This window comes from Macrobrachium nipponense, chromosome 15 (genome assembly GCF_015104395.2).
Source record: "Macrobrachium nipponense isolate FS-2020 chromosome 15, ASM1510439v2, whole genome shotgun sequence".
NCBI lineage: Eukaryota > Metazoa > Arthropoda > Malacostraca > Decapoda > Palaemonidae > Macrobrachium > Macrobrachium nipponense.
In genome coordinates, this window is record NC_087208.1 from 33,257,634 (window position 1) to 33,281,099 (window position 23,466).

The following is a 23,466-nucleotide window of genomic DNA, read 5'->3' on the forward strand; positions in this document are numbered from 1 at the left end:
TCGGTAGAGCTGTCAGCCCGCTACATTCCAGGCAAGAGGAATGTAGTAGCAGACAAGGTCAGCTGTCGGGATCAGGTGATAGGAACCGAGTGGTCCCTTCACCCAGACGTGGTGGAAAGGCTCTTCAACCTGTGGGGGCGTCCAGTCGTGGATCTGTTTGCCACCCGGCACAACAGAAAACTCCAGGTTTTCTACTCAGTTGTACCGGACCCATGGGCAGCTGCAGAGGACGCTCTTCAACATCCGTGGGACAACCTCTTCGTATACGCCTTTCCCCCAATCTGTCTGATTCGCAAGGTGATCAGCAGGGTGCTGGTCACCCCGAATCTTCGGATGATTCTGGTGGCGCCCAAATGGCCTCAGGCTGTTTGGTATCCGGACCTGCTGGCTCTACTCGCCAAAGCGCCGAGAGAAATTCCCCCGAGGCACAACCTCCTGTGCTAGCCACATGTGGAAGGGTACCACTGGTCGGTTCGGTCCCTGTGTCTTCATGGCTGGCTGTTATCCACCATCTCTTGCGAGCAAGAGGCTTTTCTTGCTGAGCAGCAACAGAGATGGCTGGGTACCTCAGACAGTCCTCTGCAGCTGTATACCAGGGAAAGTGGTCCGTCATCTGTGGTTGGTGTCGTGGACGGGGTCTCTCTCCTTTCAGAGCCACTCTTCAGCAGGTAGCGGATTTCCTCGTTTTCCTTCGCTGAGAGAAGCTCCTCTCTCTCTGCGCAGTTAAAGGCTACAGAGCTGCCTTGGCCCTAGTCCTTAAACTGCGGGGAGTGGATATCTCCTCTTCCTTCGAGATCCCCCTCCTTATGAAGAGCTTCGAGAGGTCTTGCCCACCCAGAGAACTCTTGCCCCTGGGGTGGGATGTGACTCTCGTCCTTAGGAGTTTGATTCGAAGTCCCTTCGAGCCACTCTGAGAGTCATCAGACAGGGATCTGACCCTCAAGACCCTCTTCCTGCTGGCCCTGGCATCGGTGAAGAGAGTAGGGGAACTTCATGGTCTTTCCTTCAATGTTAAACATTCCAGGGGATGGGGATCTGTGACGCTTGATTTCGTCCCGGACTTCGTGGCGAAGACTCAGAATCCTTCGGTCCCTGATGACCGGTTCGAGTCATTCATGATCCCCTCCCTGAAGGACTTCACCGATAATGATGCGGATGAGATGCTGCTTTGTCCTGTGAGGGCGCCACAGCGCTATCTGAAGAGAACTCGGCACCTCAGGCCTGAGTGTCGACGCCTCTTCGTTAGCACGGGGGTTACCAAGAAAGAGGTATCCAAGAACACTTCTTTCTTTCTGGCTGCGTGAGGTGATCAGGAGGGCGTACGACGCGGATGGTAGTGACGACAGCCGTACCCTTCGTCCGAGAGCCCACAAAGTCAGAGGTATTGGTCCAACCCTTGCGTTCCGCAAGAACTCCGTGGCACAGGTTCTGAAGGCAGGGGTTTGGGCCAACCAGACCACCTTTACCTCCTCCTATCTTTGGGGATATTGCCCACAGGTCCTTGGACACCTTTTCCTTGGGACCTGTGGTGGCTGCTCAACAAGTTGTGTAGTCTACCCAGCACCTGAGCGGACAGAACAGCATCGCATCCCTGTGTGACTGCATGAATGGACAAGTGAAAGAGAGTGTGACTGGCTTCTCTTCCTCCTCTTTTCCTCCCCTCTACCTGTGGGCAGAGGGCTGCGGTCGTCACTACGCTGGACAGGAGGCAGATGCAGGTAAGCTACACGACCAACTCCATTCTATCCCTTTCAGTAGGGATAAGAGCGGTTATCCACCACTCCCCTAACAAGGGGGGGGAGTGGAGGCCAACAAGAGACAAACCCTTGACTTCATATTGGCTCTTGAAGTAGGAACTAGTTCTTGCTTACTATTTATAAGAGGCATGCTTGCCTCCCTTTTATGAATTTGGTCCAGAGGTCTGACCACTGATCCTGTGGTGCACACCCCAATCAACTGGGCAGAGGCTAGGATCCCTCCCTCTGCTCTTACGACCAGGGAGGGAACCAAGGTCAGACGAACACCAGTCTGCTCATAAGACTCAGATTCCACCCACCAATAAGTGAGTCTTCCTAATGTTAAGGACCGATGGTTTGTACTGTTACGTATCAGAACAAATCACAATTTGTCGAAAATTGTATTTTTCCTAACTATACAAACCTGAGGTCCTTTAACAATAGGAATGTAACTTAGCGGCAGCTGGAACCGGTCGTAAGCTTCGGACAAGGGGGTTTGGTAGTTAACTACTTGTCCGACAGTCGGCAGTCCGCATGACTGAGAGGTGAAGAATCACTTTGCTTTAGGCCCAGGAAAAAACGGAGTGAGGGGTGGCATGAGGTGGGACTATGTGTAAAGGACCTCAGGTTTGTATAGTTAGGAAAAATACAATTTTCGACAAATTGTGATTTTTTAATTATGTGGAAGCAAATAGCCCTATAAATTTTTACATTTTAAAGGCTGCTGCAATGAGATGTGTAAAGCTGGTTCCCTTTCTTTGCATTAATTCCATTTTCGAAATTTTTTATACCATATCAGGCATAATGTTTCCTTGTTTTAACCCCGTATCACTTCACTTTATATACAAAAAATATTTGTTTAACTTTTTGTAGAGAATGAATACCTTTATTTTACTGGTACTAAATAAGGTAATGAATATTGAATGTGAGATGTGGAATTATATTATTATTGGAGGTTTATGACACTTTTGCTTCAACGTGGCAATCTTCCAGGTTGAATGAGCAGCAGACAACATCAGTGTCCCCACAAGTTGAGGGCCGACGAGATGAGGGCGGCCTGTCTCACAGCTCCTCTGTTGTTTCTTTAGGAAAGCGAGGGAGTAGAGATGATGATCCTCTTATCCTCAAGAATGTAAGCAGATCATTTCATGCGCAACGAAATAGTTACATTAACAATGAGTTCTTAAACTAATACAGAAATGTAATAAAAAACTTTAGTAATGATGCTTTAATAAAATTTGTACTCTTTTATTCCTTGATAATGTGCATCGTGTAACTGAGTCTCATTAGTAATTAAATACTATACATAGTACATAAATTATAACAGGAAAATATCACCTGCTCAATCAAATAATTTCCATTCTTTAGAAGGGACAAAATTCGACAGAGTGCTTTCATGTAGCAGAAATTTTCTCAAAATGTCATTATGTTTTCAGATCTTCATTTCTTACATTGTTACCTTTATATCAGGCAGTGCAATATACATGTACAAGACTTTGATGCACAGAATTCATTTGCTTGAAGCCTTTTAGTTTTATTGTTTTCTTTAATTTTGTTTTTAGATGAAGTTATGATAGTTTCTTACTTACTTGCCTTGATATTAAGTATATAATATTTATAAAAATATAATCTTATAGGTGTTCTTCAAAAGCCATTAAGGGTTATAAATTGTATCCTGTAGAAGAATTATTGTATAATATAAACAAATGAAGGACAATTCCCTTTTCAGGAGCTGAGACCTCGTGTCAGTTCCTTTGGAGAGAAGGATGTCATCATGGAAGGAGTTCCATCTACACCTGCCCAGCGCAAGCGTAATCATTACATAATCCTTACGGTCCATGGCATTGCAGAACCAGGTACAGTATGAGACTTTGAGAATGTGACCTTTTTGTAGGTTTATATCTTGAACATTGCTTCTCTGATTAATATGCTAAATATCAAATGTGTCATCTCTTCAGTTTCTTCACTTGGTATTTTTAACAGATGGAATTATACAATTATTGCATGAATCAGATTGCTTTTATAGCTGTTGAAAATTTAGTTGCCGATCTTTTGTTATACAGTTCTGTTTCATGATTTGCTGTGCTTTCCTTTATCTTGTATTAATTGGCAGCATATTTACAATTTGTATTCTTAATTTTTACATTTAGGACCTGCCATCAAGGAGGAGCTTGTTCGGATGTTACAAAATCGTTTGGATGAAGCTGTGGTGGAAAACATTTGTGTTGTTTTGTGGAATAATCCTCAGCATAAACTCTCTCCTGAAGATGTTCACTTCATTCAGCCTCCCTACCAACCACCTAAAACTACTATTAGGTACAATTTTTATTTGATTCATTACCAGATGTGAGCTTTCTTCCATTTTGAGTAGATTTCCATAATTTAATAAGTGTACAGTGGTGATGAGATGCATCAGTAGTTTTTTTACCATACATATTTGAATTTTCTTTCCAGCATTTAGAAGATGATTAGTAAGGCTGTAATGTAAATTTGTTTTATTAATAGCTTTGCCATGTAAAGGCAGCTTTTACAAAGGAAATACTGTAAGAATCTATTCAAAAGTTGTTAAATACAAATCAGTATTTTTCTTTTGAATGTAATTTATGTGGAAATCTAAATGTTACCCGATTCCAGTATGGGGATATTGTTCATTTGATTTGAAAACAGATTGCATGCTAGTATCCTTAAGACACTACAGTACATGTAACTGCTTTTCTTTGCAGATTTACTATCAATGCTTATGCACTTCCTTATTTACAAGCAGTTGGGTACTACCTAAAGCAGAACATGTTGTCCTGTGGATTTATCCATCCAAAATTTACAGATAATCGACCAGAACATCATTTTCAGGTATGGGCAAATGTGATTGGCAAATCTTTTATTCTCCTATTCCATTTTTTTTTCTATTAAAAGATGTATGAAGTTAATTTTTGTAGTTTGTTTTGATAATGAAGAATTTTGCATTGTTTCTTTTGAGAAAAATTTAAAAAAAGTTATACTGGTATGTAAATTTCTAAAAGAGTGTATTCATAATTTTTCATCACCTTTGTATGATGTCAATTGAACCTTATGGATAAAAATTTGCATGATGTGGTATGACATTATCAAAATCTCAAAGGGTTAACAACTTAAATTCCAATTTTTGTACATGAACTTCCCTGCCAGATATATACTTAGCTTAGGTCTCTGACGTCACGACAGAAAATTCAAAACTCGCGGCACACGCTACAGGTAGGTCAGGTGATCTACCTTACCCGCCACTGGGTGGCGGGTGTAAGAACCAGTCCCCCTTTCTTGTCAGATTATTTTCTGTCGCCGGCTGGACAACACCTGTTGTTCAGTCCTTACGATAGTTAAATTCTTTCTCGTTGCCGATGAATTGGATTTTGGTGAAGTACCCTTTGTTTGTTGGCTTGGCATACGCTTTTTGTTGGATTGTTATTTGGATTTTTCTTTGGCGTTTTCTTAGAATAATAATCATGGATGATTCTGAAGTTAAGAAACCTAGTTTATTTAGGGTTTGTTCAGTGAAGGAATGTAAAGTTAGACTTCCTAAAGCTGCATTAGATCCTCACTCTGTATGTACGTCTTGTAGAGGGAATGAATGCTCTTTTATTAACCCTTGCAAAGAGTGTGAGAATTTGGATGAGGATGGTTGGAAGGCTCTTTCTTCTTATGTGAGAAAGTTAGAGAAGGATAGGGCTCGCAAGGCTTCTTCAAGGAGCTCTAGTAGATCGAGGGTGAGTGAGATTGACGCTGAGAACCCTGTAGTAGAAGTAGTTCCTTCTCCAGTTTCAGCCCCTGCGCCCAGCTTTGAACCCGAAGATTCGTTTTCGGAAGTTCCTTCCGGGAGAGCCTCGATCAGGAGTAAGGAGAGCCTCGCTCGCTCTCGACAAGGTAAGAGTGATAGTGCAAGTGATCAGTGCAGTGCCCCTAGTGATGTGGAGGGTGCGTCTGACCGGCTCACTAACGCTTCCAGGCCTAGACTTCCAGACTCCCAGACCCAGTGGAGGAGGAAAGTCGAAAAACCGCAGGAAGGGTTAGGGAGAAAACCCCCACCGGTTCTGGCGTCCCCTCGGCAGATCCTGTTGCTCGTTCCCAGGCTGCCTTGGATCAAACCAAGGAGTTATTGCGCAAGTGCTTCTCGTCATCTTCGTCGCCTTCTCCTAAGCGTAGATGGAGCGCCTCGGAGTCGTCTCGCCCTCTCAAGAGGCCCTGGAAAGCTCCTTGCGCCCTTCCTTCCAGCCCCGAATCCTTCGCGGAAGAGCCAGAAGTGGAACGCAAGAGAGCAAGAATTCTTCTGTTTACGCTTCTCCTGTTCGGTCTCGGACTTCGTCTCCTGTAGAGGAATTTAAGAGATCTCCTGCGCGCATCCTGGCGGGTCTGCAAGCGCAGATGCGGCTTTAGCTGATTCTATTGCCGGACTTCTCATCGTCGGAAGGACGCCTCGCTTCCGGTGAAGAAGTCTAAGAACGTCCCTTCTGCTAGCTCTCCTCCGGCTAGAGAAGTTTTTGAGCCTCGTAGCAGGCGCTCTCCAAGGAATAGCTCTCCTCCTGGTAGTAGAGCTTCTAAACGTCATTCTTCTGAGGAATACCTTGGGGATTCTGAGGAAGATTTGCCCAAGGATGCTTCAGTTTCTTCATACAAGAGACTGACCGACCTCCTCTTGCAAGATTTTGGGTGGGGAGTCTCTTTCGGCCGTTGCTCCTCCGTCACCTCCGTCCTTATTTTCAACGACCAATACGTCTAAGAAGTCTTCAGTCGTTAAGATGAAACCGACAGTGTCGATGAAGAAGGCTCTTCCCTCATCAGCAGACTCGGACTTCTCTTCGTTGGTGGATTCCGCACGTCGCTCGGCGCTTAATTCTGCGAAGACGACGTGGGGTATGAGTGAGTTGGATCACCTTCTGAAGGGAATGTTCCAAGTCTTAGAGGTTTTTAACTTTCTTGACTGGACCTTGGAGTCATGGCTAAGAGGACTCAAGAACAAGACACTCTTTCACCTGAAGACCTTCACGCAGTGCTGTCTTGTATGGACAAGGCAGTGAGAGACGGATCCGGGGAGATTGCATCCCTTTTTGGCGCAGGAGTAGTAAAGAAGAGGGCCGTATTTCTGCTCCTTTCTTACCAAGGCGTCTCTCAGGCACAGAGAGCTTCCTTGCTGTATTCCCAACTTTCTCCGCAACTCTTCCCGAAGAAGATAATTAATGACATCTCCAGTCTCGTCAGCAAAAGCGACGCAGGATATGCTGGCGGCGCTCAGCTAGAATACCGAAACCTTTGTTCCAACAGAAAACGAAGAAGGAAACTCAGACTAGGCAAGAGCCCTTTCAAGGAGGTCCTTCATCCCGCTCTTCTTCCTCCAGAGGTTCGAGACCACCCAGAAGAGGAAAGACCTTCTCTCGGTCTATTAGGGCCAAGAAGTAGCTCGCCATGTCCTCCAGACAACTGTAGGTGCCAGACGTCTGAACTTTGCGGATGTCTGGGCACGGAAGGGGGCGGACAACTGGTCCCTCGCTATCATCAAGAGGGGATACCTCATTCCCTTTATCTCGAGACCACCTTTGACCACCACTCCAAGGGAACTGGTGGCCAAATACAAAGACCCTCTAATGAATCAAGCCCTCGCTCTAGCAGTAGAGCTGAGTTGTTGAGAAAGAGGCAATAGAGATGGTACTGGACCCTCTTTCCGCGGGGTTCTACAACCGTCTGTTCTTAGTTCCCAAGAACTCAGGAGGAGGATGGAGGCCGGTTCTGGATGTAAGCACCTGAACGTCTTTGTGAAGAAGAGGAAGTTCGCTATGGAGACGACTTCATCAGTCTTAGCAGCTCTTGTCCCGGGGACTGGATGGTGTCACTGGACTTCAGAACGCTTACTTCCACGTGCCGATCCATCCTTCTTCACGCAAATTTCTAAGATTCATGTGGGGAGGGAACGTTTTTTCAGTTCAGGGGCCCTATGCTTCGGCCTTTCCACAGCCCCCCAAGTCTTCACTGGGCTGATGAAGAACGTTGCTCAGTGGCTTCATCTCGAGGGAGTGAGGATTTCCCTCTACTTGGACGATTGGCTAATCAGGGCCAAGTCCAAGGAGAAATGTCTGGAGGACTTACGATTAACGCTAATCTAGCAGCTTCTCTGGGTTTGCTAGTGAATTTCGAGAAGTCACAGCTAATCCCCAGTCAAGAGCGTATCTATCTGGGATTCTGATGGCTTCTCAGGTTTTCAGGCGTATCCTTCCCCAGAGAGGATAAACCCGAAGCTTGGAGAAGGTAGCAATCTTTCTAGAGAAAGATGTATGCACAGCGAGGGAGTGGATGAGTCTGTTGGGGACACTCTCTCGCTGGAGCAATTTGTTTTCTCTAGGGAGGTTGCACCTCAGACCCCTACAGTTCTTCTGACGAGGAACTGGAACCGAAGATCTCAAGGTCTAGACTTTGCGTTCAAGATCTCGCAAGAGATAAAGGAGGATCTTACGTTGGTGGCTAGACTCTCCTGTCAAGGAAGGCCTTTCATTGCAGGTTCGAAAAAAACCCCAGCCTAGTGCTATATGCGGACGCATCGGACATAGGTTGGGGAGCTACTCTCGGGTCGAGAGAAGTGTCAGGCACCTGGATGGGGGATCAGGTGTCCTGGCACATCAACAAGAAAGAGCTAACAGCGATTTGGTTCGCTCTCAAAACCTTCGAACCCCTCGTAAAGGGAAAGTCAGTTCAGATCAACTCGGACAAACACCACAGCCCTGGGTTACATTCGGAAACAGGGGGGGACTCACTCTTTCTCCCTGTACGAGGACAGCGAGATCGCTCCTCTGTGGTCGGAGGAAAGGAAGATAAGTCTTCTCACCAGGTTCTTTTCCTTGGCTTTCTGTTTGTTTTGACTATATTTGGGAGAAAGAAAATGTCAGAGCGGATCTGCTAAGCAGAAGGAATCAAGTCCTTCCCTCAGAGTGGACTCTGCACTTGGACGTATGCCAGGAGCTGTGGAGGACGTGGGGCAGGCCCCATCTCGATCTATTTGCGACCTCCAGGAATGCGAGGATAGATCTATACTGCTCCCCTATTGCGGACCCAAGAGCAGTGGCAATAGATGCATTCCTGATGGATTGGAAAAACCTGGATCTTTACGCGTTCCCGCCTTTCAAGATTCTAGGGGAAACGCTAAGGAAGTTCGCAGCTTCAGAGGGAGCAAGGATGACTTTGATAGCTCCTTTCTGGCCCGCCCAGGACTGGTTCACAGAGGTACTGGAATGGCTGGTGGATGTTCCAAGATCCCTGCCACTAAGAGTCGATCTGCTCAAACAGCCCCACTTCGACAGGTTTCACAAAAACCTCCCCGCTCTCAGTCTGACTGGATTCAGACTATCAAGAGTCTCGTCAGAGCTAAGGGCTTTTCGGCAAAGTCGGCCAGGGCTATTGCCAATGCACGTAGACCTTCCACATCTAGAGTCTACCAGTCGAAGTGGGACGTTTTTCGACGTTGGTTGCAGGACTCATAAAGTTTCCTCCTTCAGTACCTCTGTGACTCAGATAGCAGATTTCCTTATCTTCCTGAGGGAAAAATGCGGGTTAGTAGTCTCCACCATCAAGGGCTACAGGAGCATGCTTTCCTCAGTTTTTCGTCATAGAGGATTAAACTTATCCGAAGACAAGGACCTCCATGACTTAATCAGATCGTTTGAGACGGTTAAAAGAACCTCCTACTTAGTTGCTAGCTGGAATCTAGACGTCGTGCTGCTCTTTCTGAGGTCCTCAAGATTCGAACCTCCCCATACAGCTTCATTCAGAGACCTTTCGATGAAGACTCTTTTTCTCTGTGCGTTAGCTTCAGCGAAGAGAGTCAGCGAGCTGCAGGCTCTAGAAGGTGAGGTAGGTTTTCAAGGAGGATCCGCGTTTTGCTCTTTTCTTCCAGCTTTCCTAGCCAAGAATGAAAACCCTTCTTCACCATGGCCCAGGAGCTTCGAAATTAAAAGCTTGTCCTCCTTAGTTGGGACAGAAGAGGAGAGATCTCTTTGCCCGGTGAGAAGCCTGAAATTTTATCTTCAAAGGAAGAGAAGACTTGCTGCTAATGAGAGCAATCTCTGGTGCTCTGTAAGGGACCCCAGTAGGCCCTTATCAAAAAATGCCCTCTCATTCTTTATCAGGAATGTTATTAGAGAAGCCCACATCGTGCAGTCAGCAACAGTTTAGTCTTCTGAAGTCAAAGCGCACGAAGTGAGGGCCATCGCGACGTCATTGGCTTTCAAGAAGAATATGTCTTTACAAAACCTCATGAAGGCCACTTTTTGGAGGTGTAATGAATCAGTCTTCTCCAATCACTACCTAAAAGACATATCGATTACGTATGAAAAGTGTTTTGGGCTAGGCCCTTACGTATTGGCGGATTCAGTGCTGGGGCAGGAAGCTGAAACACATCCTTTTTAATCTTTTTCCCTGTTAGTTTTTAATTTGCAGTTTTTGGTTGTACGAAGGAGGTTGCAGGAGGCAGCTCCTTCTTTCGTATACTAATATTAGTAATTGGTTAGGTGATCGGTGTTGCTTGACGGCTCCTTGCGGTTGGTAGTGATAGGCTCTGGCATGTAAGCGGGTTGATCCCCATTGACCACACCCTGTTTGGATTCTGCCAAGTAAGTGGACTCAGTTCCCATTGGTAGACCCAAAGAGTTCTTCAGCTATAGGTCACGCCCTCGCTGAGACTCTTTAGGCAAACGCAGACTAATAGACAGTAACTATGAAGTCTTCTGCCTAATTCAGGTAAGAAACCAAGGGTTTATTTTTATTCCTTTAACATGTGTTGTCCCCACTTTCTAGGTGAGTATGTGTCTCTTTTTCCCTCCACCAAGGGTGTCAATCAGCTAAGTATATATCTGGCAGGGAAGTTCATGTACAAAAATGATATTGTTAGTATACAAGATAAAGTTTTGTACATACTTACCTGGCAGAATATATACGATTGATGGCCCGCCCAGCTCCCTCAGGAGACAGGTGGAAGAAAATAATCTGACAAGAAAGGGGGACTGGTTCTTACACCCGCCACCCAGCGGCGGGTAAGGTAGATCACCTGACCTACCTGTAGCGTGTGCCGCGAGTTTTGAATTTTCTGTCGTGACGTCAGAGACCTAAGCTAAGTATATATCTGCCAGGTAAGTATGTACAAAACTTTATTGTATACTAACAATATCATTTTACGCTCCAAATTTCTTTTACGTACAGGATTTTTCAGCAACAGACCAGGACTTATGTAGTGAGCCGAACATATTCCTCTTTGTTCGTCCTAGAAAGTCAGCTGCTAAAGGCATAGCTTGCATAGCGTTTTCTTTGGTTGATGGAAAGGGAAATACTGTTCAGCTTATAAGGTAAGCATTACCTGTACTACTAATTTTTCTACTACATATTTAAAAAACAGATTATAGTACTAGGGCTTATCTCTGTTCATTATTAAACATTGTAGCATAAGATATTGTACTTGTGAAAAGTAAACTTTCAGTTTCTTATCATCATGGTTAGTTCACTTGTTGTTTTAACTGTATATACACCAAATGAGTCAGTGAGATTGAGAACTTCTTCCATCTTTTAGACTTAGATGAAGGGAAGGACTCATTGAAATGCATTCTATATGGAATTGGGAAGTTAGGTCATCTCTTGTAATCTCTCAGAAAAGAAGACTTAAATTGCCATAATTGTAAATTTCATGTTTTCTTTGTACTGTACATAGTCGTTTTTGGAGTAGTAAACAAATATGTATATCACAGTATTTGGAAAGTGTTTTTTGAGACATTTGACTGTACGTGTGTTTTTGGAAAATAAAGTCTCAACTTAGTTTGTATATCCTGAAGCATTAATTAAAACTCTTTTGACTATGATCTTCATTCAAGTATAGTGGTAAGATTTTACCGTGAAAGTTTATTATGGTAAAATTTTGTGCAAAATTGAACTGATTGATTAATTTATGCAGTTGGGCATCACAATAGCTGTGATGTACAGTACTATAGAGGCAGTGTCCGGTTTATGATAGGGGTTCTGTTCTTGAGACATGTTGTAAGCCGGAAGATCATCAGAAATCCTAAAAAAAAAAACCTTACTTTTAATGCTTTGGGTGTATTAAAAACTATGTAAACTACATTTTTATTGAATGTTTCATAAAAAAAAAACTTCAAATATTGATTATTTTGCATTTTTGGAGTCATTTCCTCTGTCAGATCAGCGTCGTAAACCTGGAAATAATTTCTGATGAATATGATTCTAAAGCGTCGTAAGCCGAACTGGCTGTAAGCCGGGGACTACCTGTACTGTGAAATTGGATTTCATTGGCAAAAAGTAATATGTTGCCATTTTGCTCTTACAGCTGCCAAAGACCTAATCCTTTGGCATATCAAGAAGTCTTCTCAAAACAAGAATTCGAGGCACTTACTCACACTCAGGAGTGCCAGGAAGATCACTCAAAGTGTCCAGGTGAGGAAGTAGCAAACCTACATTCCTATTATTTGTCTTATTTTTGTTTACCCTTTTTTATAAGATTGATTGTTTTAGAACTGTACGTGGTCATAATAGATATGTATGTGAATTGTAGCTCTCAGTAGCTGTAATCAAAAGATTGGTACCTGGCCCTCGTGATCTTGTTTCTAGTAGGATTTCAGGCATGATGTGCCAATGCGCCGTGTAAGATAATAGGTTTGTATTGAAGAAATTTATTTAGCTGTTACGTACTTATATATTTTGCAATGACAATGATTTGTTTGACTTTAGGATGAAAACCAACAGAAAAGATAAAAATAAAAAATAAATGGCAGGCTATAAGAACTTTTTGTAATGGATAATATTGCATAGTGAAAGGGAGAGAGAAACCTAGTCTTAGAGAGATTTGTTGATGCTGGCTCATTGACCTAAAGTTATTGTTTCACTATGACATCATTATCTATCACCTATGTTATTCTTACTGTCAGGTATACATTGTAGATGTGTAAAATAATTGAATGATAAATATTTTACTTTATTGCCATACCAGCAAATTTTTGTAAATGAGATAGCTGTTGAGAGAGGAGTGAGTGTAATGTCTTAGACATTTCTTGTCTTAGGAGATAAAATATACTAGAATGTAGCTGTTAAAAAGACTATTTATGTGATTATATATGGTTTTTTAATTTTTTATGTACATTGCCAGGCCCTATGAGTGTACTTCAGTTCAAAGTTTGGGAGTCTGGGCGAGTGGATTTAGATGAAGTTCGAAGGTATTTGGTGGATTCTATCAGTCATGCACTGTTTGATGTCAACACCGAGTATCGCCTGTTAACAGCACCATTGGTTCTAGGTCAGGAGAAGCAGTACCACACAGCCCCTGTTTCAGAACCATCTACGCCAAAGAAAGGTATAATTGATGTTGAATTTGTTTTTAATTTAGCATGATTCTTGTGTGATTTAAATAAAGGTGTTATGAATTTGAAACAAATATTTTGTGTATTGTTTTCAGCCGTGGAAGTATGGGGAGACTTGATTTAGGTTGGCTTGAAGGCTTTATTTATATTGCAAATGTCCTATTGTCCAATTTGTATTGTCCTATTTTTTTAATGGCTCTTTTGGCTTGTGTGGGGCTAATACTCTCCATTGGTAACTTGTTGATTAAAGTTCCTTTACAGCAGAATTTGGATCTTTTCCATACTGATTATGCTCTCTTGGACTTCAGCATATTATGTGGTATGAAAAGAAGCTGTGATAATAACAATACAAGCTTCTGGTTGACAGACTGAAAGAAATGCTCGATTCTCTCCTATGTTGTAGGCATTTTGGTCTTCGAAAGGTACAGAGAAAAAGTTTGTGTATGTCATTTCAATATGGTAACAATTTATCCCAGCAACTCAGCATTTCTTCAGAGTTGTAGATTGTCATTTTATTCATTAAGAAAATGTACATGTAAATCCTAATAAGAATTAATTGAAATTAGACACGACTCAAGCAGAGCCAGTCCGATCAGTTAGCTTGATGGAGAGGAATCCAAATAGAGCCGAAGATCGCATGAGGTCCATCTCTGTGTCTGGTGTCCCCCCTCATGTGTGTCTTCCTCACATGACCAGTAGACTCGGGCGTAAGTTGAAACGAATTCAGACGTGCTCAGTGTTTTGTCCCTGCAAGCTTCGTATTTGTGCATCCTTTAAGAGCCACTTGAGAGTTTTCTACTTTCTCAGATGTATATGTTTGAATATTTTTGTACAGATAAATTTAAACTTCTTTGTATTACATCTGAAACTGTTTAGTAACTAGATTTTGTGAGCATTAAAGATAATTGACATGTATATACTTCTTATGCATTATTATTTTTCAGATGTAGTAGCAAATTATCTGTTAAATTTTGAGGTAACAACTTTATTTACTTGTCATGGAATTTTGCTATGTATAGTCCCGTACAGCTAACATTGAAATCAATTTTATGATGATCTATAATAGTCATCTTTATATTTCATGATAATACTAGAGGTAATGATATCTGTTTACATACTGTTTCATGTTGTGCAACTCCAGAGTGCTTACAAATACTTTCAGTGGCTCTTAAAAATTTCAAAGTGCTTTCAGTGTGCCAGGAAATAGCGGAATGTAATATTAGGCATTTTTTGTTTGTGCATGCCCATGGCTTTAGTGTACATTTTTCATAGTTATTCGCTAAGATAGATTTTGTACCATAATTATGTAATTTCAGTTTACAGTTTTTATTTTAGTACTATTGTCATCTGTGAGACACACTTGTTCATGCTCTCTTTTCAAGTTATCCAGAGAAATTTTTTGTATTGATCAGACTTTGCAATGTTGATGGCATGGATGTTTACAGTTCCTCAGGTTTGATATATCTGTGGTGTGTATTATTTTATCTCTGTCTAGTCCCATGACTTCAGAATCTAAACTCAGCAGTCTTGGTAAACTGCCTAATGATGAAATTTATTTCCCCACAAATCCATGATTCATATACTATAGCCCACATGTGTTGTATTCAAATGTCCCATATACATAAGAAGAAGAGTGGTAGGTGCTTGATGAAGGTGTCACCTGGATCTACAGGTCCACTGCAATCAAATCAAGTACGCCAAAGGGCTTAAGGATGGCATTCAATAATTGAATGACAAATTCCTCTCTTCCATCTTGCATTTCTGCCTCCCTTTGCAGAGTAGCAACTGGGGCTGAGTACTATACAGATACAGATGAGCTACATAGTCAGGCATCCAATCTTTGATCTTTTGCTTATAAGATGCACCTCTCTCAGCTCTCTTTTAACAAGGAAGCGGTGGCGGTAAAGCAATAATCTGAACTCAACACTTTATATTCACCAGGTTTTAGCTGCATTTTGACTTGTGTCACCCTTTGCAGTGGTCACACTTGGTTCTTTTAGGGAATTTGGATATGATTGAGAATGCAGACATTTCTCATTCGTGGGTTAGGCCCTTTCACTCTGGCATCCTTATGATAGACAGAATGGGAAGTTATAGATTATGGGAATGTGATATAAAGGCATACGATCATTATGTAGTTGTGGCTCCAGATGGCACGTGCATTCAGCTACTACTGCTCTTCTTCTGTCTGTTAGAGTTAAGACAGCAGTGTCTGGGACATATGAAGAACACACAAGTGTGGGCTGTATGTGAATATGGGTGATCTGTTTGTAAAAAAAAATTATTTTGTTTAACAAAAAATCTGATGATATTTCTTCTGCAGTTAAGTTGTTTTATGTTGCTGGTACATGTGGTATATACTTCAAAGCTTTTCTATAACAGGTTTAGTTGAATAACCTTTCATCACAGGTTAGAGCAGGAATGAAACTGACAAGCAGTTCTGCAGAGTGGGTTTACCCTATGTTATCGGAATGATATTACGCACTGCATAATGTTTATCCGAATAAGCGTTCAACATCTTTGGATTTATATGTAAATTTTTGGATTATTTTTTTACTTCCTTTATATTATCTTTATTATTCATTGATTTCCCTTTACAGAATGCACTGGCACAGGAATTGACAATTTGGAACTCGCCTTTTATTTAAAAGCAAAAATTTTAATATCCCAATGTTTTCCTTGTGTAATGTTGCCTTTTGTTTTATTTGAAATTTATTTAATTACTTTATGAATGTGTTATTGAAAGGAATTTGTCAATTTTGAATTTTGTCTTCAACTTGATGAAAGGTTTTGTAAAGATAAAAATGATTTAGTTGCCAAAAATTATTTGACAAGGCATAGCAAAACAAATGTATATCCACCTATTGCTAGATAAATAGTGCATCCTTGAAAGTTTCCTAGAATTTTGTTGGAATAGATCTTTTATTCCCCACTTTTTAACGTTTAATATTGGTCATTGGCTATGACAATTTAAATGAACTAAGACCTAAGATTGGTGTTTTGCAAGCTCTGTGATGTTGGAGAGTTTTGTTGTTTGTGATCTATTGAAGCAAACTATCCCCCTAGATTCCAGCCAACCATGCACCTTATTTTCAAATTATCATGCAACATAAACAAAAAACATGTAAATCTATGAAAATATCTGTACCAGTGCAGTACCACACATTGCACATAGTACTATTCCTTTGTTCTGATGTTGAGCTTAACAATTTTGGAGAAAGGTACAAAAATCAATTTTTTCAGCCCACCAATCTTGACCAGTAATGAATGGAAATTATAATTTAAAAAGAAATTAAAACCCTTTAAGCCTACCCTGTGTAACTGGAAAGATTTACTTTGCTAGACCAAATACTTGTGTTCAAACATCCAACATTTTTAAGTAAAAAAAAATCATATTTTGTGTGTGTGTGTGTGTACATATAAATGTATGTGGTATTCTAGTGAACTTAAATTTTCACATGCCAAATGTACATACTGGTTACATATTTGTTTTTAATCAAGTTATATGAAATGAATGCAGTATTAGTCTTGACAGACAGATTACATGATGAATTTACCACAAGTCTAATAAAATATGTATATAAAGTACATGTAGTACATATTATGTGTGTGTATGTTTAGTAGTCCTAACTCCCTGGGGCGGGCAAAGCAGGAGGGTATATATATAAATTTATATGGTATTTGTTGTATGTCATCCTTCCTTATTTTACTTTATTTTGGTCCCAGTATAGACTTTAGAAACTGGTTTGGCATGTAATGTTTTTGCATGTGGAAATTAGAGCTATCTATTTAAATTAAGTGTGGTATTCCATAATATTTAATGCTTACTTATTGGTACTTGCTCATTTGTAGTATTTTCTGTTACATATCAAGGGTTAAAGCAAAGACTATATAGTTTACATGATCGGTTCCCATGTTTTTTAATTCAACATTCCATGGTAATCAGTTTTTTGTTAATTCCAGCCAATGATAAGTTTAATTTTCTGAGGTTTGATTGAAGAAATCAGAGTTAAAAGTACTCAGTAGTAATAATATTTAGATTACTGTTTAAAATTCACTCCTTATAAGTGTCACTGTTTCCTTTTTTGACTATATGTTGGGACAAGTCCACCATAATGGTGAACAGTTTATGGATAAGTATATTGAGCTGCCATTCCTAGAGCTAATTTACTGAGCATTGTTAAAATATTTGTAGACCATGTATTTCAGTCAACAATATGTTTTCATGAATTTTCAATGTTTTATCATATTTGAAATATTTATAGTATTGTCCTTTTTACATAGTACTCCCTTTGTTTCGTAAATTGAGTTCTGTGATATAGTAATCTACCTAGGATTAGCATTTTACTTTTCTTGCTGTTTTGTAATAAATATATGTGACTAGCATCAGAATAACTAGCACCCATATTCTGTGGAAAGCTGTGAAAACTTTTGAAGATTTGGTTTGCATGAAAAAATATTGAGTATTAAAATAAAGATCTTTTAGTTATGGTTAAGTTCTACAAATTTTAATGTGTTCTCAGTTTTATCTGTTGCGATATTACTTTAGTTGCTGTATCCCCAGATGAAGTGACCCACCACTTGGACTTAGCAAAGCTATGAGGTCAAAGGTTTTTATCTTTTTGGAAAATTAAGTAACATTGTACCAAACAAAGAGGCTTTGGCTTTAAGGAAAATTGACTTGATACATTACTGTTGTTCCATAAGTAAACTACTGCATTGACTTGGATTATATATCTTTTGTATGTGGACTGCATAGTTACCTTTTTACAGTGCTATATTTCAGTAGTGATAGATTGAGAGAACTAATAGCAGTAATACATGTATAGTTTTAGTGCTCGTTCATTTCCAAAATTATAATTATAACAAGATTTCATCATTCATTTGTATCATTGTGGAATATAGATTTTAGAAAGAGGTTGGATTTTCATTTGAGCTATTTGCCATAAGCTTGCTTGATTCTGCAAATTAATTGCTTTTGAACAAAAAGGGCAATTTTCTCATCATTATCGCTAGTCCTAATGCTTTTAATTCTTAAGTTGTTAAAGGGATTGGAATAAGAATTTGAAGAAAGGGGAGTTGGTGGCTGTATTGTCTTGCAAATTTATTTGCATTTTAATGAGAAAGTAGTTTTGAAGGATAATTCCATTCAGAAAAGGACAGTACCTTAGATTTAACTTCTGTGCAGTTTATACAACAAAATGGTCTTGATGTCCATAGAATAGATTCATAGAGGTTGAGGTTCACATTTTCTCCATTGCTCATGTGGTTTTACCTCTTCGTGGTCAATTCAGGTATATCCAAATTGAAATAGCAGTAGTTAAGCTATTTTCTTGATAAAGTTTAAATTTGTGTAAATTTGGTTATCCTCATTTGCGTCATTTTCAAAGATTATTTCATGGCAAAATGATGATAAGTTCTTCTATCTGCTCTCCAGTCAAAAGGTCCGTACATGGAACCGATTCCCGTGGGGATTCGTTGAAAGACCAGCGAGCCCCTTCACCCCTGACGTTAGTGCAGGTGAGTATGTTTGCCGTTTGACCTATAGATTGTTTGCTGGAGTCATTCCATGTAATTTTTCTTAGATAATGTGCATCCCATTATATGTGGTTATAGTCTTATGTAAATAATGTTCCAAAGTATTGACTTGCCTATGTATGTTGTTTACTGTGAAATTAGGCTAGTTTTGTTATTAGCCAAGGCTTTAAAGGGCACCAACTTTCTTCATAAGCATTTTCCCAGAAATTTTGTGTTGGACGTTACAGTGCTGTTTTTGTTAATTGCTTTGATAAATTTTATTACAAGCCCTTTTGTCTATTTTTATTTTATCTTGAAAGATTGAGAGATAGCCATTGTGGCCGTGCGGCATTAACGTAAGCTGAACTTTTGAAAGGAGAATATGTTTTACTAGTAGAATTTTATTTTATAGTATTTGTTGCAAGATAAGTTAATATTGCATTGAGATGAATGTCATTGAGTTGCTGTCTGACAGCCTTTTGTTTTGAAGTTTGAGGTGTTGATATGGAGAGCAGTAATTTATTGGGAGCTTGCAGCAGTTAGTTAACTGTTTGACATCATTAACAATGAAGTGATTTTTGTGGCTGGTATGCTGTTTTAGAAGACTGTTTTCTTTGACCACAGAGCTTGCTTAAGAGCTTCGATTGAATTACTGTAGCCCCAGCTTTACAACATCATGGAACCAGTGTCAAAATACCTACTATTAAGGGTATGGTACCAAGTGCCCAACTTAGATTTTTATTGTCCTCTGTTATATGTATTTGAATGGTTAGATCTTGAATTTTCTTATTACCCATTGTGACAAGATTACATTAAGATCTGAAGGTTTGGTTGAGGACATCTTTCATATCATTGCCCTCATGGTAATAAATATTTGTTTAACAACAGACCCATTATCGGCAGTTAACACTTTTGTGCACAAGAAATCATCATGGGCACTTCATTCACTCTTAAAAAAGGAAACATCAGTGAGCTGGTAGCACTATGTGTGATTAGATGAAAACATGGGTGGGTCTAAAGCAGCTTGGACATTGTTTATATATCCATAATTGCATTCTCTGCTCTTCTGAAATCCCTAGAAGTGTTGCCATTTTTAATTTTTTTAAAGATTAACTTGATTTATGCATTCATCATCTTTGTAATTGTTTATTTCACCACGATCACATTACTACATATAATTCACCCCATTTGCATTCTTTGGGTGTCCCAAATGCCTATAGATTTCTCTGTAGCAGACAAAGGAAGAACTGCTATAGCCCTTAGAAATAGGCCAGAACAACTCAATTCCAATGGAATTTCCCTAGACTTGTGAGGACAATAATTACCAAAGGGCAACCTTCCCCTCTTGAAGTTGAAGAGCTTTTTGCTCAAGTAATAGAGCTCCTGGATAGGGAAGGAATAGAATGTGAGACTAGAGCCAACCCAAGGTAAGAGCCAGTCAATTTCAGCTTGTGTAGGCAGTTCTTTGAGAGATTCTGTGCTTTTGACAGTGAAGGTTGTTGATGGTAGACAAGCAGGCAGTCGAGGCAGTTAAGTATACGTATACTCTTTGTTCCAACTCTGGTTAACTTGGAATGTAAAAAATACTTCCTCTTTGAGTTAACTTGCATAACAAGCTTTTTATCTTGCAGACATAGCTCCCTGTATATATCTTTTAAAAGTCACAGTGGTCCGACACTTATGATTAATCCCAGAGTACCTTCAGGTGAATCCCATGGGTTGTAGTTTGCCAGGTATAGAGTTTTACAGCTTTACCCTTCCTTCCTAAACTGAGATTTGTAAATTATATGTAGTCTGCTTATGAAAAATTAGTAATTAATTTTCTCATACATATTGTTATTTATTTTGCAAGTTCCCACCTAACCCCTGTAATTTCTCACTACTTGAGGATCACATTAAACAAATGATGACACTTATAGCTGCTCAAAACTTAAAGATCAGCTCACTGCCATTTTCTTTTTGTGAGATGTTGATGCATGTGAGATGGCTTTGTGTGATGAAAGGGCATATTACGTATAAGAAGTGGGTTGTGAGAAAATAATTTAATTCCAAAGAATTACGTATATGTTTACCAAGGGCCATTGATGGCAGATGTCACAGACTGAAAAAGAAAGTCTGATCCATTAATGATACCCCTTCCTTTGGGCTTGAGTAGAAAATGATCTTGACCAGTATATTTCTACAAATGGTACCATCTCATGATTTTTTCAACCTGACTTACTTGAATACGCGATATAGTGCAAACTCTGTGGTGAAAGAAAAGTACATACTATTGTTTGTAATTTTGATGTTTTTTTTTTTGTGGAGCATCTTGGATTGCTATGCATTACTGAGATAAACTTCATCATATCACTAACTAAGAAGAGTATATGATAATCGTATGATTAATTGCATGTGTTGAGTTTACAAAAAAGCATTATTAACAGTTTGATAAGTAAAATGAAATTAATTAATTCATTGTATGCAACTTGCATTGTTGAATGTTTAAACATTTGTCCCTTTGCATTACATATACAATATTCATGAATTCAAGAAATATTGTTATATTAAGTAGGAACTACATTTCTTCTTAATCCATTCACTTATTTAGATGAAGTATTAATTCGTTGGAACAAACAGAATGATTTGACCCCTAATTGCTGAGCAGTAGTGAATCAATTCCCCACCCCATATTTTGTATTCAACTTTGCTCTGCCAAAACATGCAGAGTAGTGAGTCATAGTTAACAAGCTTTTCATGTGGTGATCTTTAGTATTAACAGAGTTGGTAGGGCAGTTTCAAATTGTACCCTTCTTTCCTCTGTAAGTCTGTCTTTTTGTATATAATGCTTCTAGTGGAGATCTAGCCTAACCAGAAACAGAATTTATTGTAATAAAGTGCTCCCATAGTAGATGGATCTATAGAGATCTTAATTAGACCTATATCATGTAGTCGGATATGTTTTTAATGTTGGAAAGTTGCTTTGGTTTTATACTGAGTGCCATTTAAAACTTGCGAGGACTCACTTTGGATTTGCTGATGCATTAGTCGGTGACAAATGTCTTTACATTTTTAGTGCTTGGAGTATACAAGTAAAATTTATATTCAAGTGTGATGAATACAGTACAGTAGTAAGATTAGTTTTGTTTTGTGATTTTCTCCCTTATTCTGTAGGTGCAAGCCATTGATATACCAGTGAACCATAGTGAAGTATTTTGCAAAGGGTTGTACTGAGTTTGTTGCCTGATGTAACTATGGGGCTTCAAAATACATATAATTATTTAACTATGGGTTATACTTTTATTGCAAAAGCCACCCCATGTATCTTTTGCTATCTTTGAGTGGATGAAACTTATTCTGAGTACAGCAACCTTAGAATATGGGAGAAAATGGTGTATTTTCACCAAGGCATTTTCAGATTTTATCTTCACCCACACTCTTTTTTTTTAAACAGTTTTGTGTACTTAATGAAATTAATGTTTAAATGTGTGCCTTATGAAGAAACTCGTAAATATTTTTTACTTCTGTCATGTTTTTGCAGAGCATCAGCCTATAGAATGAACGACTAAATCTCTTGCAAGCTGTTCATTCTATTCATGGTAAAATCTGACATAGCCTGAATTAACTGTAAGCTTTAGAATTTGAAGTTTAAGGTAACCTGGTTTGCTTATCTGTAGGCAAGACTGCGACTCATGTCTAACTCTGTGCCCGACCTGAAGTTACGAGGTCGAAGGGCATCATTACAGTCTCCCTGGGACAACTCATCTGGGGTAAAATCCTTTAGTTTGTTATCCTTCTACATTAAGTTTTCCATGTGGTAAGAAGTGGAATGTTTGTGGGCAAAATGTGAATATTACCTGCCTGAGAGCATGTCATGAAATTAGATTCCATACAGCATTTATGCAAAAGAGGAATTGTAGTACGCTGTAAATTCAGAACTGGAATTTTTTTATTCACTAGTGAAAGATGCCAAGACTTTGATATGTTATCATGAGAGATGATAATTAGTTAGTAATTGTCTGGCTGTGGAATTTATTTTTTTATTTTGGAAAGAATGTACCATAATTATATATTAAAGCTGGAAATTTTTTTTGTTATTTCTAGTCAGTCTTACATTTCAAAAGTAGAGTAGATCCATTTATAATGAATTATTTGTACTGTATTAGTATAAATGAAAGACTTAGATAAACTAAAGAATCATTAAAAGTTTTTCTTTTATCAGAATTGTATTTTTATGCATTAATATTATACAATTTCTGTTTACTTAAAAAAACTGGTCATTTTTGTTGACAGTAAAACTGGTAATTTTCACTGACATTAATTGACCTTTGGAGAAAGATGAGTTTGCAAACATTCCATTGAGACCCATGTGTAGTATTTTACCATTTATAATTTTCATCTCCTTCAGTTCTTTATTTCTGTACAGTATTTTTTATAGTTGTTTTGATCTTCCTAAAACTGTCACTAATAAGATTGTCTTCCAATTTCCAGATATCTTTTGATTGTCTTCTACTCATCATTATGAATTATGATACAGCATGTTTTGTAGTCATCTTGAATATGTTCTGTAGGAGTTTTATATAGAGTGAATATTTTAAGATATGTTGCACTATGTTATAAATGAGTTGAAATAGTTTATGAAGGCAGAGAAGATGCTTCATAGGTTTTTGTATGTATGAAAGTATGTAAGGTATGTGTGAGCAAGGTTTTTTTGTGCGTGGGTACTCTTGCTAGCTTTTGTTTATTATGTAAATTTTTGTTGGTACCAGACTTGTAGGAATATTCAGGAATGCTGAGGCAGATGGCCTTACCAAGGAAGTAGGAGGAGAAGTACTCCCAGGGAGTATCTCAAGCTTAAATTAAGA

At 39.3% G+C, this 23,466-nt stretch overlaps 1 protein-coding gene across 1 annotated transcript in view; it reads left to right on the plus strand.

The window, feature by feature from the left end:
- Positions 1–23,466, plus strand: part of LOC135227071 (KICSTOR complex protein SZT2-like) — a gene marked incomplete at its 5' end in the record, with an annotated part of 399,314 nt that overhangs the window by 190,585 nt on the left and 185,263 nt on the right. The window contains 10 exon segments of the mRNA XM_064266896.1: positions 2,730–2,868; positions 3,466–3,592; positions 3,887–4,052; positions 4,460–4,586; positions 10,947–11,089; positions 12,079–12,185; positions 12,895–13,098; positions 13,672–13,812; positions 18,543–18,625; positions 22,279–22,371. Coding sequence (XP_064122966.1) covers positions 2,730–2,868; positions 3,466–3,592; positions 3,887–4,052; positions 4,460–4,586; positions 10,947–11,089; positions 12,079–12,185; positions 12,895–13,098; positions 13,672–13,812; positions 18,543–18,625; positions 22,279–22,371 — 1,330 coding nt within the window.